This window comes from Vipera berus (genome assembly GCF_964194415.1).
Source record: "Vipera berus genome assembly, chromosome: Z".
Lineage (NCBI taxonomy): Eukaryota > Metazoa > Chordata > Lepidosauria > Squamata > Viperidae > Vipera > Vipera berus.
Window position 1 is genome coordinate 93,780,969 of NC_138205.1, and position 18,467 is coordinate 93,799,435.

General features: G+C 36.5%; 1 protein-coding gene across 1 annotated transcript in view; it reads right to left on the reverse strand.

The window, feature by feature from the left end:
• STK31 (serine/threonine kinase 31) overlaps positions 1-18,467 on the reverse strand; it is a gene marked incomplete at its 5' end in the record, with an annotated part of 79,409 nt that overhangs the window by 27,969 nt on the left and 32,973 nt on the right. Inside the window, 7 exons of the mRNA XM_081342999.1 lie at positions 45-167; positions 567-647; positions 2,036-2,137; positions 8,220-8,351; positions 8,657-8,776; positions 10,512-10,628; positions 11,702-11,881. Coding sequence (XP_081199125.1) covers positions 45-167; positions 567-647; positions 2,036-2,137; positions 8,220-8,351; positions 8,657-8,776; positions 10,512-10,628; positions 11,702-11,881 — 855 coding nt within the window. The remainder of the gene's footprint in view (positions 1-44; positions 168-566; positions 648-2,035; positions 2,138-8,219; positions 8,352-8,656; positions 8,777-10,511; positions 10,629-11,701; positions 11,882-18,467) is intronic.

Genomic DNA, 18,467 nt, shown 5'->3' on the forward strand with positions numbered 1-18,467 from the left:
GGGGGGGGGCGGAGAACGACAAGCTAACCATTCAGAAACCATACCTTCAGGAGAACCTTTTGTCCTTGAATTGTGGAGCACATCACAGGATGTTTTATGCTCAGTTCCTTCACTGGCTCAGCATTTAAGAGATCACGTTCTAAACTGACAGTCAAACCTCCTGAGTTCTGGAGAATATATATATAAAAAAGCTTACTCTCAGTTTTGTATCGTAGACCCGTACACAATATTTATGTGCATCCCACTTCTGGTAGTAAAAAACTTTGTGTCACCACATTTACTCAGAAGGCTGTTTAACAGGCAGATTATAAGACGAGTCACATTTAGGGTTAAAAAGATTCCTGCCTCTGGAACACACAGCAGTACAGAATTCTTGTAAAAGGAAAAAGTCAGCTCTGTTCCTCTTTGTTTCCTTGTTCTTTAGATTGCTTTCTTGTTATCCTTTTTCTTGATCAACTTTTCTGCCCATTATTTTTGTTTTGCTAAAACACATCTAGTACTGCCAATTGCTTTTGTCAAAGATACATCAATCAATCTTAGCTTTGTAAAGGAAACACAAATCTTACCATATACTTCAAAATTCCTACTTCAGGATGAAGGAGTGGCAGCTCAGGGAAACGTTTTTGAACTAGATGATTAAGCTTTTCCTAAATCAGAAAAAAAAGTCTTCAGTAACAATTACAATATTAAAATAATATCCAGCAGTATGTTGGAAGCATGTTTTTTTTCTGTAGTATCACAACAGTGACTCTGCAATGAGCAGGTAAATATTCATGGACAATTAAATCTCTCTTTATCCTCCTCCTTCAATGCAGAAGATTTAACTTTCTAGTTCTGTAGCAACTCTTTTGTCCCAAAGAAATGGCATCATCATAGCTCCGCTTGTGTCTTCATTCTTCGGTAGAGCAGCATCTATAGTTGTTTATAGCTTTTTTAACTAAGCATGTGATGAGAATTCAAAGCATAGATAATTGCACTATCAACCATATTTGTCTATAATTTTAAGAACAAAGCCAGGTGTGAACCCCATTTTATTTGTGTTTATAACAAGACGGGGAACCATTAGCTTCTTCTTGATGGTAACTGACACCAAATCTAGCAATAAACTCTGATTCTCAAAAATAAAGGAAGAAAAATATCCCTGTATATGTGTGGTAGTACCCACTACTAACTTTGTTCCCCAAATAAGGCAGTTTTTGATAGAAAAAAGGTCATGAGTAGTGATCCGTAGCCAACTTCTTTAGAATATATCTACTTTCTATCTACTGCCATTTACAGTTCCATATAATAGGACACTTTAAAAATGCCAAAGATTCTTGGGGTAAATCAGAGAGCAATTCTCTAATCTCTATGTCCCGCTAAGATTCAGTTTGCCCTGACCCGGTAACTCTTGGAAAGTCTGAAGACTTGATTCTTCTCAAAGGCATTGTGATCAGGATATTAGCTGAGGCCAATATGTATGTTTTGGGGTGCATTTATCTGAACCGTGTTTGCAGACTCGGCAGCATTGTATTTATTTTTGCCATTTCAAAACTACTGTACTCATCAGACGTATTGCATAAATTTAAAAATTACTTCAAAAGATTAAAGTATTATTTGCACCAGATAATATATCCATTAAAATTGAGAAATTACTTATTTTTTTCTATTTCTATTTTGTGTTTTTTGTATTTCTAGTGCCCAGAGTCACTAGGATGAGGTGGGCAACCTCATAAATTCTTTATGTAAATAAATTAAAATATTGACAATATATTCAATTTTTCCTTCTGGACATATATTTAGGAGGAACATGAACAAAAGTACAGTTTTTTTTCTGTTTTATCTATATCCATTTATAAATATGAAAAATATGTATAATTTGGCTCTACTAGTCTTTGAGTTATATGACACAGAAGGCTACAATTTTGTTTGAGATGAAGGAACTGACATCTGTCTTAATTTCATAGGCATTATACCATTATACCATTATACCTAAAATGAACTTCAGGATCAGAAAATGACTTTTTCATAGATGCTAATATAACTGAGTACTTACATATTCTTTTTGTTCCTTATATATTTCCTGAAATACATTATCCTGTAGAGCACTGATTTCTTCTTTTATTTTCACCATTTCATCCTTGCTGTAATTATCAGACTGCAGAAATTTAAAAATTACTACTTCAAAAGATGAGTCTTATTTTCACCAGGGAATATACCCATCATAGAGTATACTATTTACATTCTCTTCACCTACCCATTCCCTCTTGTATCTGAAATTACATTAAATTCTAGTCACCATATGAAATGTGCCTTCTCCTTTTTTGCCTGATCCAAGTTAATACCAATTTCTTTCAGGTTTTTTTGTTTACATACTGAGACAAAAGGTGATTGTCAGAAGAAACACAGATTCAGTTTCATGGCCAAATAACAATTAATATGAGATCTCTCATATTAAGGGAACACCTGCTGCCAGCATCAAGTTCCCTTCGTCCAGTGCGCTCGCACAGGGAAGGTCTTCTCAGGGTGCCGCCGGTAAAAGATTGCCGGCGGATAACACCCAGGGAGAGGGCCTTTTCTGTGGGTGCGCCTACCCTCTGGAACCAGCTGCCCGTGGAGCTCAGGACTGCCCCTGACCTACGCTCTTTCCGCCGGGACCTGAAGACTTGGCTCTTTGAGCTCTCTGACCCAGGCTGAGAATTTTAACTGGGGTTTTATTTTCAGGGATAATTTAATCTTTTAATTCTCTTTTAACTTTGTATTTTATATTGATGTGATTTTAAAATGCCCTGTAAACCGCCCTGAGTCCTTCGGGAAAGGGCGGTATATAAATCTAATAAAATCTAAATCTAAATCTCATAAACCTATTAACAAGGACTGAGAAACATTTTATTCATCAAAACAAAGCAGTTCTATGCTGCACTACTGGACTCCACCTGGAATATTTTGTCCAGTTTGACTCACCACAATTTAAGGAGAACAGCTTGGAACTGGAAAGTGCACAGAGAAGAGCAATGAAGATGGTAAAGGACTTAGAACAGAGATCCCCAAACTTTCTTGGTTTAATTTTCTTAAGAGACTCAATAATTTTTGAATCTCTAAGGACACTAAGGACAATAATAATCACAGTGCCGTTAGGCCACAATAAATATTTAATAGTCCCCTTTATTAAATAAAGGTAACGGTAAAGGTTCCCCCGCACATGCGTGCTAGTCGTTTCCGACTCTAGGGGCCAGTGCTCATCTCCGTTTCAAAGCCGAAGAGCCAGTGCTTGTCCGAGGATGTCTCCATGGGCGCACAGAACGCTGTTACCTTCCCACCATAGTGGTCCCTATTTTTCTACTTGCATTTTTACGTGCTTTCGAACTGCTAGGTTGGCAGAAGCTGGGACGAGTAACAGACGCTCACTCTGCTACGCGGCAGTAGGGATTCAACCCGCCAAACTGCCGACCTTCTGATCGACACGCTCAGCGTCCTAACCCACTGAGCCACCACGTCCCTTTTTTTTAAGTTTAGTTTTTTTTAGTTAAGTCCAAATTTAAAATATACTGAAACACGCAAGGCACACACTTGGGAACTGTAGACTTGGGAGGCCTACAAATCTACAGATTTATTCTCCTCAGCTCCTGAGAACCCACTAGATCCAAACTCTCATCAGGAGAAATTTCCTAACTATATTAGCAATAGCACTTATATACTGCTCCATAGTGCTTTCAACACTTTCTGAATGATTTACAAATAAAAGCTATTTAACAGTAGAAAAACCTTATCCTGAGGTTATAGATAATAATAATAATAAGTTGGAAGGGACTTTGGAGGTCATCTAGTCTAACCCCCTGCTCAAGCAGGGAACCCTATACCATTTCAGACAAATGCTCCATCACCAAGTTTTTCAACAAAGGCTGTGCAGTCATTTATCTAGATGGTATTAGGGTTGTACTAAATGGCCTCCATAGTACCTCCCATTTATATCACTACCAGCCACCATACAATGAAAGGAGCTTTAGTAAGCTGCAGCTGCCAAAAAGCCAATGTAGCCGTAGGCTGCATCAACAGAGCTGCATCATCACAATCACAAGACACGATGCCATCATTCTATACTGCAATAGTGAGGCCGCACTTGGAATACTGCGTCAACTTCTGGTTACCACTATACAAAAAAGATGCTGATATCCTACAAAGAATGTAAAGAGCAACAAAGATTATGAGGGATCTGGAAGCTAATGGTTAAGAGAAATAGATACATCCAGCCCAATAAAGAGAAAGATTAGGGATGACATGATAGCTGTCTTCCAGTACAGGGGCAATCAAGGGAAGACTTGACTTATTCTCCAAAGCACTTGAGAGCAGGATAATGGGTGGAAACTTTGAAGAGAGATCCAACCCAGAGAAATTTCCTGACAATGAGAACAATTAATCAATGCAACAGCTTGCCTCCCAGAATTGTGGATGCTTCATCGCTGGAGGTTTTCAAGAAAAGACGACATCCATTTGTCCCAGATAGTATAAGGTCTCCTCCCCTGGGCAGGGCATTGGAGAAGACTTCCAAGGTCCCTTCCAGCCCTATGATTCTATGTCTATGAGACACAAAATGCTTATGCTTCTAGAAGTGACATGAGGTTTTTTTCTTTTAAGTGATCTCTCTAGAGGTCAGAATGTTGTAAACCAGGGATAATTCTAAACTTGCAGTTTCTAAATCTGTGGGATCTACTTATTCTGCTGAATTTATAATCTGGAACTTTCTCAATTAGTTGTATCCCAGCTTTTATAACTGCCAGCAGTATCAGCCAACATGGCTGTAAGCAGGGCTTTTTTTCTCATAGAATGCTCAGAATGGCGTTCCGGCACCTTTTTTTTTTTTTTGGAAAAAAAAGCTACCCTCTATTGGCTTTCCTAAGCCTATTGCAGGGCTAGGCAAACTTGGCTCTTTTTTGTGACTCGTGGACTTCAACTCCCAGAAATCCTGAGCCAGCCATGCTGAGGGGAAAGGAAGAGGTTTCCAAGCTGAGCCATGCTGGCTCAGGAATTCTAGGAGTTGAAGTCCTTGAGTGATAAAAGAGCCAAGGTTGCCTACCCGGAACTAGAGGAGGACATTAAAATTATTTATAGGGTTACTTCTTTAGGAACTAAACTTTTGGAATCTAAAACAGCTAATTCAAAAAAGCCAACAGGAAAGAATCTCACATTTTTCATCTGCTTCTGTCTTTTGGAAGGTAAAATTAGATAACAAAATAATCTATTTCCTATGTTAACCTCTGCAATGAAATCAATAAAGATAACAGGAAAGAAATGAGAAACATTTTTCTCAATGTAATATGTCTAATTTAGCTGATGCTAGGGGAAAAAACATCTTTTGTACATACTGTTGAAAACTATTTTGAATCTAACCATCTATTATAACTAAACCACTTTAAATTAAACAATTCTTAAGAATGAAATATTCTTAATTTGGACTTTACGTTTACTGTTTGGACTGTTTTGTGTTTTGAAAAATAGATTATTTAGAATCTAGTTATGTTGCACTTCAGTCTTTAAATAATTAACCTATTTGTGCATTCTGTTATTTATGTCACTGTTCACCGCCCTGAGTCCTTAGGGAGAAGGGCGGTATACAAATCAAATCAAATCAAATCAAATCAAATCAAATCAATAAATAAATAAATAAATAAATAAATAAATAAATAAATAAATAAACATAACAATATATGATGTTTTCCATGGTGAGCTTAACATCAATAACATCATTTATTAAAAAGGCTAAAATAATTTCTGGGGGTATTATCTGTACATTAAAATTTTGGACAAGCAGTGATCATGTATCCTAGCAAAAGATGTTACATATGTGCATAAGCGTAGTCAGTAGCATATGCCTTTTTAAAAATATCAAACATGCAAAGAAACAAAAATAAGTCCAAAATATCTGTATTACATCCAGAAATGCCAACTTTGCAACCAATATTTCTCATCCATAACTATGGCACCCTAAGGATACCTGCATACATGCAAATGCGTCTCTGGGATCAGTAATGCAGCATGGATTGCTTTTTCCTTCCAGTAACATATACCTAAAATCAGTTTATTGCATTTGGCAACTGTACTAAAAAAAAATCTCATTGTCAACCAATATAATTCATTTAATTTGAAATCAAGTGAAAAATTGATTAAAATTATTTTATTAAAACAAATTAATGGCAATTCTTTTATAAGAAGTTGCCTCAAACAAAATGAGTTTGAGATGCCTGCTCTAGATAGTTGAATGCTCCAAAATAAATTCTAGACTAGGCCTGTACATGCAGCCTACAAAGCACCCTTGGACAGAGCACAGACTTTTTTTTAAAAAAAAGTAATAAAATCACCACTGCTGCCCTGAAAGTCATGTTGCCTAGTGCCTCCATGGCTTACCATGACTACGAGCTCCAACACTGTAGATGCTCCTCTAGTCACCAAATCATTGATTAGCCCACCAGCATTCCTTTGCAGACCACAAAGATTTTTAATTTATCAGTGTGGGCCTTTCCCTTCTACAAGTTGCACAGATCTCTTCTAGATTTTCCTCTTGCCTTTCCGAGTTAACTCCTTGGTCTGTCACTGAGCAAGAATTGACTTTGTAGAGAAGCATATTATCATTTGATGTATATTTAACATATGTTCTACCTTTATTTACCGATTATATAATATTTGTATGCAATCCATATGGCAAGGTTTGGGGCAACTTACAATAGAAAAAAATATATTTTTAAAATCATAAGATTAAAACATAAAAGCAGGGCTTTTTTTCTCATAGAATGCTCAGAATGGCGTTCCGGCATGTTTTTTTGCACACACACAAAAAAGCTTTTCCACAGGCTATGCTACTCCCTCTATTGGCTTTCAAAAGCCTATTGGCTTTCGAAAGCCAATAGGAATTGCTGCTGAGTGCACCAAAAGACCTGGCTGGTAAACGTTGCACCGGCAAGTTGTCTGCAGCGAAGGCGAGTAGGCAGGAACTTTGCATCCCTCCCTGCTGTCCAACTACAACATCTCAACTAGGTAAGTAAGAGAGAACAAGGAGCGGGAGGTGGGTTCTGCGGAGTCCATGTGCACTCCTTCCTTGTGCTCACCTGTGTCAGTCAGGCTGGTGGCCTACCTGGTGCTGGACTTGTGCCACCGTTGCCTCGCCCTGCGAGCCTAAGTGGCCGCCCTGCATCGCCTGGCCCGCACCGCCTCTACCGCCCGCCCCACACAGCCCCGCCATATAGAGCAGGCCCTGCTGCTCCCACAGCACCAGCTGTGCCGGCTCCAGCCCCAGGGGGCAGCCCGCCGCCAACACCCCTCGCACCCGTGACTGCAGCAGTGCCTCCGCCCCCCCCACCTCCTGCACCCGCCAAGATGAGGGTTCCAGCACTTTTTTTTTTTTTAGAAAAAAAGCACTGGCTGTAGGTGATGGCAGCTGTTGTTAAAACAGTTTGCGAAATACTTTCAGCCACAAAGACACATATAAAAATAAGGATCTGAAAGCCAAAATACTGGGAATGATTATATTAATTCTATCATATTAACAGAGGATATGGGTATTTAAAATTTTCAAGCCTAGAGGTGTTAATGTGGGGCTGAGAAGTACTGTAGTTTTTGTTGCCGTCATGTGGCACTGATTGATTTTTTTAGTCATTACATAAAATTAGATGCTGAATGAAACTGACCTTTGTATTGGCCCTAGTGGGTGGTATTTCACTTTAGCCCTATTTCTCCCTGGGTATTTATGTAGTTTTGAGTGCTTTTTGTTTTTCAGCATCTCTCTTCATGTTTCTGTGTACTCCTCATAACTCTTTCATCCTAATTCTACATTAACTATACAATCAACATTTTACAGCTTTTCAATATCATACTGTTTAATGTACGGTATCCATTCCGGAGTTATGATAACCTGCTGCAAGACAAATGGAGTATCTGTTGTTTTTAACTGCAAAATCAATAATACATGTAGAAATTACGTACTTTCTTGAATTGCAATAATCAAGAATGAGGAGCATTAGCAATGTGAAACACTAAGTGCAAAATAAATTGTTCAGAAATCTGCATTTTTGTTTCTTTCCAACTTTGTTCTAAAATAAATTCCTTTAGGCTTTCATTTGGATTTATATGAATAAATTATGTCCCTAACATCATTTCTCCAGAGCTAGAAAGCAACATTTTCTATGTCATCATCCACCATTTCTTATGGAAAATAAGAATCTTAAAACATCAAAATATCACTGCCGTACTTCTTCCAAGTTGTTTTTTTCTACTAATTTCCACCTCAGCTGAGCCTTTATGTTTTTCATTCTCTTCTTTATCAGTAACAAATCATCAATATTAGGAGTCATATCCAGCCATTCCATAATCTGTTTTTTGAACTGAAAAAGAAAACATACTATTAATCAGAAGATTTCTTCAAAATGGAAAAAGCTCCTGTACTTTGAGGAATATTACTCCTTATACACAAATTGCATTACAATGTAAGTATTAATATTTTCAGATCACATTTTTAAGTGATACAAGTGAACATAAAGGCTAGGTTGTACTGTTATATTTATATGACTCATTAAATGTTATTTTTTCTTACTGAAATTGCTCAAAAAGATGCATAAGTATCTTTTAAAAAGCTGTTAATGACTTTCTACATTATAGGATATGACAAAGAAGCAACTAGACAACTGACCTCACAACTTTCAAGATATTTTTGATTTACTGTATTTATTAGATCTTGTTCTTGAAGGACCTTCCGCATAACCACATTATACATTTTTAAGATGACTTTTTTGTCTTTTTCATCTAGCTTCTGAAAGGAATTATAGAGTAACAATAAATATCTATAACAACATTGCAAAATTTGTTGATTTTAAAAATATGAAGTGCATTTTAAATGGAAAAATATGGTGGGTTATCAATTTTTGTTTGATAAAGTAGAAAGTACACCATTCATAAAGCAAATTCTCACAAATATAAATAACTAAGATTCTCCCATTTAGAGTAACACAACAGAAATATAATATCCACACAATTTACATCCATACTTCTTGATCAAGCAGGTTACAAGGCTGTGTGGCAAGAGGAGCTCAATAAATGAATGCCAAGCATTCACATGTTTGCAATTGAATCAGAGTAAAAGAGAAATTTTGATCACGATTGCCAAGGGGGGCTGCAATGTCTCTAATTTTGAGGACCAGTTGTAAATACTATTCATTCAGCACTGTTGGAACTTCAGCCACTAAAGAAATAGTCGTTAAGCAAGGACTACCTGCATGCTATGCTGTTTCTATTGCTATGGTTAGCTTTATGGCTTTAATACTTTATTACAAACATCGTGATATATTCTTACTACTGAATCAATTTATGTTTTAATGTTTAGTAGATGATGTCTTGGAAGCGAAGCTTTTCTAAAAGATGAAGTGCATATTTTTAAATACAGAGAACTGAATATGAGGAATCCTTGGCCCTTTTCTCCAAGTTTGAAGAAAAATGGAGTAGCAAGTTGAAACCTTTTTCAAGAAACTAACAGCAACTTGCTTTGCTTAAAGAGACCTGGGGTTTAACCAGGTTCTTAATGCACATAAAGGTAATAAAATTATTTTCAATATTATCTTCTATTGTGTTACAAAAATCTTATTACATTAAAATATATCAATATTTAGCACATCTGCTATTCCAGCTATGCAGACATCTGGATTTGAGGATGCTTTGTAATGTAGAGTTGTCAGCATCTTTCTAAATTCAATGTATTTTTTCTGAGATTGTGCTGCAGCTGTAGAGGATATCCATATGAACCCAAAAGATGATACAGCTTCTTTAAAGAGTTACCATCAACTGCTATGTACTCTTCAAAATTGAATAACTTCAAAACCCCTATATGTTGCCTCATGATATATCATATTCATTACATGATTGGGAAGAAGTAAATGATGTGGCAGACTGCTATGGTAACGCACTATGAGAATAATCTTGGAAATCAAGATGAGAAGCAGTTGCAACCTTGACAACTATCAAACAATAACTGGGATGGAAAGATACTTATGACTAGATAGAGGGGGGATTGTATTTCTTCACCACCACCCCTTCACCCACCCTCCTACTTCCATCTTTGTTTCTCGCTGAGCTTGCTTGTTTTCTTGCAGACAATTCATTATCCAAACTAGGTAATATAATCAGTGCTAGGGTTGATGATGTTACTTAGTTTGGGTAATGAAACATCTGCAAGAAAACAAGCAAGTTCACAGAGCACCAAGGACCCATCATGTGAACCCTAAGCTACAAATATTCTTCTTAATTAGTATCCTTCCATCCGCCCCACCATCATTCAGTCAGAACCTATCCTTCCATCACCCATCACCCAGTCTCAATTGTCAGTACCTATCCTCCATCCCTCTCCCCATCACCATCACAATTGATGAAGTTTCTTGATTGAGAAACTAAACATTTTATTTTTCTTCCTCAAAGAAAAAACAGCCCAGTTGCCTTTTGAAAAAAGCACTTTTGAGATTTTTATGTGAAAGGAAAAATATAAAAATATAGCTTACTGTTAGAAACATGTCAAATTCTTGTGAAATATCAAGCTCGACATTCTTAAGAACTTCATCTACATTGACAGCTACATCCTCAGATTTCATTAATACAGCTGACCCTATATCAAAAAACTTGACCGGAAAAAAGAGACACAAAGAAAGAAGTATTAATCAAGTCTGCAAAGTAATACTCAAAAAGTTAATAGCGAATGAGAAAACTGCAATGTTACACTTGGTTCCATTCAGCCTTAAGCAATTTCTATCTTTTTAAGCAAGAAAGCAAAAGAAAAAATAGCCAAGTCCTCCAAAAATTACTGTCAATACTGACGTGTACATAAAGCCATAACACTCCAATGCAGCTTGTCAACACTTAAGTTGAAGATGTTCCAGTTGATTAATCCATCTCTCTGCATCACCTTAAGTTCTTATTTACTTTTTTTATAACCAAGGAAAAGCCCCTTTCAACACCAGATTCCATGCACCAGAAAAAATTTCAGAAGTGCTATGTTATAGTTGTTCCACACAGTAAACAGTTGTTTTGTTATCTATACTTGAAAGAATAAGTTATAGCTCAACTGGCAAGACACTCAAGGAAACATGATTTGTCTCTGAGAACTGGATCATGCTTTCTACTTAGTGTATTTGGATATTCAGTATGTTTGCATCATATTTCCAAGCCAATGGAATAGGAGCTGAAACACCTCAATTTCTCCAAACCCCATGAAATGGGGGTCATTTTAACAATTTAAGAATCAGTGTGATTCCATTTCATATTGTCAAGCAGAGCTGAATATTATTCCCCAGCAAGACATGAATGCAGCCCAGCTGTCATTTTAAATGTAATCATGATACTAATATTATCTTGGACCAATTCTCTGATCAAATATTAATGGTTATTTTATATAATGAAGGGTTCCATTTTGGAACTCTCAATGTAATATTTTTCAGAAAAGCAACAATTAACCTCTTTGGATTCAACTGCAGTACACATAGCAAAAAAAAAAGTAGGGTGCTTTTCTACATTTTACTGCCTAATTTTACTAATAGGTGTCTATTAGTTGCAGTGTTGAAAAGTTGCAAGTTTATCTGATGCAAAAAATCTAGAAAGAATTAGACCAGAACCTTCACAGACCTTCAATATAAACGTAATTAGCTGCAAATCATAATCTGAACACAAAGCTTTTTTAAATATAGATCTTTTTTACCTGAATTATGTTGCTGAAACTTAATACAAGATTTTGTAAGGAAGCATCTGTAGCATTCCTGACCCGACTGAATTTCTCCAACCTAGCATTCTTCCATTCAAAGAACTCTTCAAACACTTCTTCTGAACTCTCTGCTTCATCAGCCTGTCCATATGCAACCTCCAAAGATCCTTGCAACTTCTGAATATCAAAACAGATAACAAAGAAAATACGATAAAAGCAACAAGGGACCATAATTATACATTATAAAACAAAGCAAGCTCCTCTGGCTTTATGCTGATTCCTCTAATAACTATATGGAGCAAAACCTGAAGCAGCAAATTGTAAGCAATTTTTAGGTTAAGGACTAAATATTTTTAATTTCTGACCTATATATCAGGAAGAGAAGGAATTATTGCTTATCTATACACAGAAGGAAGAGAATTTCAAATATGCATAAAATATATATTTTATATAGGTAATCCTATATTAGACAGAGTGCCTGAAGAACTATGGACAGAGGTTCGCAACATTGTACAACAGGTAGCAACCAAAACCATCCAAAAGAAAAAGAAATGCAAGAAAGCAAAATGGCTGTCTGAGGAAGCTTTGCAAATAGCTGAGGAAAGGAGGGAAGCAAAAGGCAAGGGAGAAAAAGATACGCCCAATTGAATGCAGAATTCCAGAGAAACAAAAGATCACATGACCACATCACTTAGTGACTACAACCTTGTTGTTAAGTAAATTTCGCTAGTTACTACCAAGAACCCATCCCAATCCAAGCTATTCTGGTCTTCATCCCTCCCGGTCCCAAGTTTCAGTAAAGTAAGGGGATTGCTTCCAACTCTCCCCCAATGACATCTCTGCACCCTGCCTTGTGGGGCAGCAAATAGTCACAGAACCATATGGCTTCGACACAGTTTGCCACACCCTGGGAAGCTGCAGCTGCCTTAGATCGGTCAGTCACCCTCACAAGCCTACATTCTGAGACTGCTGCCACCCTGCCCTCCACTACCACAGTTCACCTTCAACAGTCTTCTTGTTCCTGCTATTCACAAGGCATGCCCTGTCTTGGCATGCCTTAACATGGCAAAAAATAAAAAATAAATAAACACAAAGCAACTTAATGGAATAGGAGTGCACCAAAATGCCCCTTTTCACCACTGGTTGTATGGGGTTGGTTTTGCTTTGTGAAAAACGAAAAAAAGCCAAGAGCAGCCCATGTTCTATCCAATGCATTGCAGAAAAGGCTCCTTTAAGCTTTTTTTCTTCTTCTTTTCCCCAGTGCAAAGGGGTGTTTTGACATGCTTTGAATTCCTTTACACCTTTTCTTCTCCAGTATGCAAAGCCAGCAGCCAGGCCAGGCAGACCTCGTCAACACTGGGAACAAGGTGGTTGCAAAGGTCAGCAGGGGACCAAAATGGCAAAGATGGGGGAGGGGGAAAATGGTAGGTGGGGTGAGCTGCAGTGCTGCAATACTAAGAGCAGGTGGGCCACCAAGTTCCCAATTTTGATCATGTAACCATGAACTACAACTATGAGCATCGATCTAAAATGCCTTCTTTCTATCACATCGCAACCTTGAATGGTTGCTGAACAAATGATTGTAAGTTGAGGACTATTTAAATTTGAAACAACTCATCTAGTTGCTTCATGCTTGTAGATGGAAAATGTCAAAAGACTGTAGGTCCTAAGGCTAATTTCATGTTTTAAAGCTTGCCAGTTCTAACACTATAGCACAACATGCACCCAACTGTCATGGATGTGAATGGCTACTAAATACTATTTGAAAATAATGAAAAGCAGAAATAGATATGATAATTATCTGTAAGAAGAATGTAGTAGTGAGAAATAAGAGAAAATATAGGAAAGTCCCTGAAGTGCATGAAAAGAAAGGTGCCGCCAAGATGCTGTCTACATCTGATTTGATTTTGAAGGTTTGACATGCTTTGGTTTCCTTCAATTAAACAATGTCATTTCTCAATTCCCAGAACTGTACCTTCTGCATAGCTGCACCTACGTTCTGGAACAAAAGTTCCCCCCAAGATCCATTCCCCACGCCTGATTTCTATCCGCTGGAGAGGGGTCCAATAGGACCGAAAGTCGCCCTGTAGAGGCGACTGGCCAAGGGATGATGCTTTGTAGATCACAGGCCAGAGGTAGCTGACCTGCCTGATCCAAAGAAGCCCTCGGGACCAGCAGGAAGAAAGGCTGACTGCACCCATGTGACTAGCCAGAAGCGGCTGATCATCGGAGACAACGAACATAAACAAGCGGAAAGCAAAACAGCTGATCTGGGTGAGGCTACTTTCCTTATCTCTCTACAAGTGAAAAATACCGGTTCTGGAAAAAGCTCCCAAAAGTAAGAAATCCCCAAGCTCTGGGGAGGGGAGGGTTCTCCACCCCTCCCTCCTGAACTATAAGCGGCAGTTTAAGCTTTGGGGAAAATTAAAACTGACTTATAATAACACTGTGGAGATAACAGAGACAGAAGGATATTTTGGGAAACTTTTGCATTTTTATTCCTTGTTTGGAAACAATTGGATTTTAAATTTTTTAAAGTTTGGTGGGAATGGACATCTAATGACCTCTGGTGGCAAAATTAAGAGCTAAATTTAGCCTTTCAGTTTTAACCTTATCAAGCTGTTATGACTGGAGCCCTAGAACTTGGCTAGATGCCCAGAAACAGCTTATAGTTTAAACTTGTTGATGTCCTTGGAATCTATAGTCCTGGAGATAGTGGCTAAAAAAGAGAATTTTTTTGGATTGCCCTTTTTTACAGGATGCATTACAATTACAAATAAAAGTTATTTTGAACTCATCTGATTTCCCTGGATTACAAATACAGCTTGACCTGGAATTTTCCAAGCTGTTTTGAGACAGTGAATAACAAGAAACTTCTACTAGCAGAACACTTTGGATTACAAATTTTAGTATTTTTTTCTTTTTCCCCTTTTGTTCTTTTTTATTATTTATTATTTTCACTATTTTACCTCTCCTATTTGTTAGTAGCCTATTGGATTACAAATTCTGATTTACCTGTTGGATTATAAAGTATGATTAAAAGATAAAGATGAGCATCCCAAATCTATCTAAAGCTGAAAAAAAGTAACTTCTGCTCCCTCCTCTGCTTCTGCAAGTCCAGTTTATCAGAGATCAGTTGATACAATGCTCCAACAAGAAAAGGCTAATAACTTCCAAAAAGAAACACAAGTGTCACTACAAGCAATCCAAGAGGCAATTGCTACTGACATGGCAGCTACGAGAAGCCAAAATGAACCAAAAAATTAATAATATGGACTCTCAATTTGAAAATTTCAAACAGATAGTTACAAAAAATCAACAAAAAATTCAAAAAGTAGAAGATAAATCAACTGAAGTTGACCAGAAATTAGAAAACTTAAAAGATGAAAACGAGAAATTGATGCAAATAAATGGAGAACTAGAAGACTCAATAGCTGTCATGAAAATGGAAAAGGCCTCATACTTTTTAAGAATTCAAATATAATGGAAGATAAGGAAGAGGACCTTCTGATAATGAAATTATTGGCAGATGAATTTATTTTATTTTATTTTAATTCCATTTATATCCCGCCCTTCTCCGAAGACTCAGGGCGGCTTACAAGCTTAGCAGTAGCCTTCATTCTATGTATATGCCTGCTTATTAGGGCTTTCACACACACACCCCAAGCGGCATTAGGAATTGGGAAACAGAAAATGGAAGGAGAATTAGATCAGATCTATAGTGTCAACTCAAACTACACTAGAAAAAATAAAGTTGCCAGAAAACTACACATTAGATTTCTTAAAAGATCCATGAGAGATGAGATTTTGAGAAGAGTAGATGAACCTTTGAAATACAAAGAAAAAAAAACAAGTTCCTAGGAGAATAAGAGAATCCCGAAGAGAATATCAGTTTCTCACTAGAAAATTAATTGAAAAAGGAATGAATTTTAGATGGCTGATTCCAGAAAGGATTTTAATCTATTGGGACACGAAAAGATATAGATTGGATACACCACTTAAAGCAATGGAATTCTATGACAACCACAGAGCGTTTATGGAAGGAGGTGATTTTGAATCTGGTACAATGAGCGAAACAAAGAAACAGGAAGAGATGGCAGTAGATGGAGCAGTCAAACCAAGAGAGGAGGAAATTAAAAACAAAGACATAGAAGAAGGAGCAAGACGAAGAGAACAGAGACAGGTAAGATCAACTAGAAGATTTAAGACCTAGATATAATTGAAAGAGAAGGAGAAGGAAAGTGGGATCTTGTTAATGAATATAAATTGACTAAATTCTCCCTCAAAAAGGAAAAAAAATTACATTACTACTAAAATTAAAAATGGATATAATTTCCCTCCAAGAAACACATATTAAGAAACACTATAAACTGTTAGAACCGAAAATTGGTAAACTTCACTTTGCATTAGCACGTCACAAGAAAAGAGGAATAACTATACATTAAAGAAACGATGAACCCTAAACAAATTTATGCGGATAAAGAGGGAAGAATATTAATAGTGGAAATAATGATGGATAAAAACAGATACTGATGGTAGCAATATATGCACCAAATGATAAACAAGAACAATTTTATCAAAAATTATATAAAAAATATTAGAATTGGACTATCGAAATCTTTGTATAATGGGAGACTTCAATGCAATAATAGATGGAACTTTGGACTATAAAAGCAATAAAGAAGGGAAGAAAGGAAGAAATATATTACCTAAAGCGTTTTTAAAAATTTATTTTATTTTTTTATTTTTATTTTAATCCCATTTATATCCTGCCCTTCTCCGAAGACTCAGGGCGGCTTACACTCTAAGCACAAATCAATGTGCTTAGCAAAAAATGGCAGAACAACTCTGTATCCAAGATATATGAAGAAAAAAAAACTAAGAAACTACAATATACATTTTACTCAAATAGACATAAATCATGGTCTAGAATTGATATGATTTGGACATCCTCGGAACTTAGCACAATGATACAAGAAATTGAGATAGAAATTAATATATGGGCAGATCATAATCCAATAAAGATGACTTGGAGACGAGGCAAGAAAAAATTAAGATGGTCCTTTTTTCAAATCTATATTGGGGGAAAAAGAATTCATACAACTAGTGACAAAGGAAATGGGACTTTTTTCCAAAATAAAAAAGAAGAGACATCACTTCAAAATGTGTGGGACACAGCTAAAGCATATTTCAGAGGGTTAGCTATAACTGATACTGCTAAAAAGAATAAAGAAAAGAAACAAAAACAGTTAAAGTTGAAGGAAGAATTCAGAAAATAAGAATCAGAATTACAAATAGACCCACAAAAGAAAATACTTAGGAAGCAAATGGAGATAATAAAACATAAATTAAACTTAGCTGAGATGGAAATAATGGCCCAACAGATTAAAAGGGCTAAACAGAACTTTTTTGAAAATGCCAATAAACCGGGGAGATGGTTAGCATATAGACTTTAAAAAGTAAGAGAAAAAACTGATAAACAAGTTGCAAGACTCAAAAGGTGAGTTAGTTTCAAAATGATACAATTAAAAAAATTATCAAAGACTATTACGAGATACTTTACAACACAGAGGAAATTTCAAAAGAAAAGAAAAAAATACAGCAGTATTTTTTAAAAAAGCAGACTTACCAAAAATTTCAGAGAATATTCAAAATATATTAAATGGAAAAATATCAGTGATGGAGATTACAGAGGCTATAAAAGGCAAAAAAATGATAAGATCCGAGGCCAGATGGATTACCTGCAAAGCTTTATAAATCATTACAAGATATACTAAGCCCAATATTGAAAGAACTGTGCTAAAATACCAAATACATGGACCAAAGCCAATATTGCCCTAATACCCAAAGAAGACTCTGATCTAATGCAAATAAAAAATTACTGACCAATATCATTATTAAATGTATTATAAAATTTTTGCCTCAATAATAGCAGAAAGACTAAAGAAATTTGTCTGAATTTATACATATAGGCCAAAATGGCTGTCTACCTAAAAGACAGAGAAAAAAAAATAAGAATGATTCTAGATGCTTGAGAATACTATGAAATTCATCCAGGGAAACAGATGTCTATAATATTTCTCGATGCACAGAAAGTGTTCGACAACGTAAACTGGCAATTTATGTTTCAGCAACTAGAGGTGTCATGATTCCGACAGATGAAACCCTGCAAAAGAACTTCGAGGCATTGTTTTCCTTAAAGAATCTTTTATTTGGGAAACAAAGTATCAGCACTACATAAAGGTAAAGGTTCCCCCACACATGCATGCTAGTCGTTTCCAACTCCAGGGGCCGGTGCTCATCTCTTGTTTCAAAGCTGAAGAGCCAGCGCTTGTCCGAGGACGTCTCCATGGTCATGTGGCCGGCATGACTAGATACCAAAGGGGCACGGAACACTGTTACCTTCCCACTGTAGTGGTCCCTATTTTTCTACTTGCATTTTAACATGCTTTCGAACTGCTAGGTGGGCAGAAGCTGGGACGAGTAACAGGCACTCACTCTTCAAATACTTTAAAAAAATTAAATATTTGGGTATTTATTTAACAGCAAAATGTGCAACAATAAAAGAAGACAATTATGTAAGATTGCTAAAACAAATAAAATTGAATTTGGAAAAGTGGAAAAATTTACAATTTTCAATGCTGGGGAGAATAGCATCAGTTAAAATGAATATCTTACTGAAAATACTTTTTCTGTTCCAAATGATACCTGTAACACTGGGAAAAACCTTTTTTGATGAACTAAATACAACAATACTGAAATT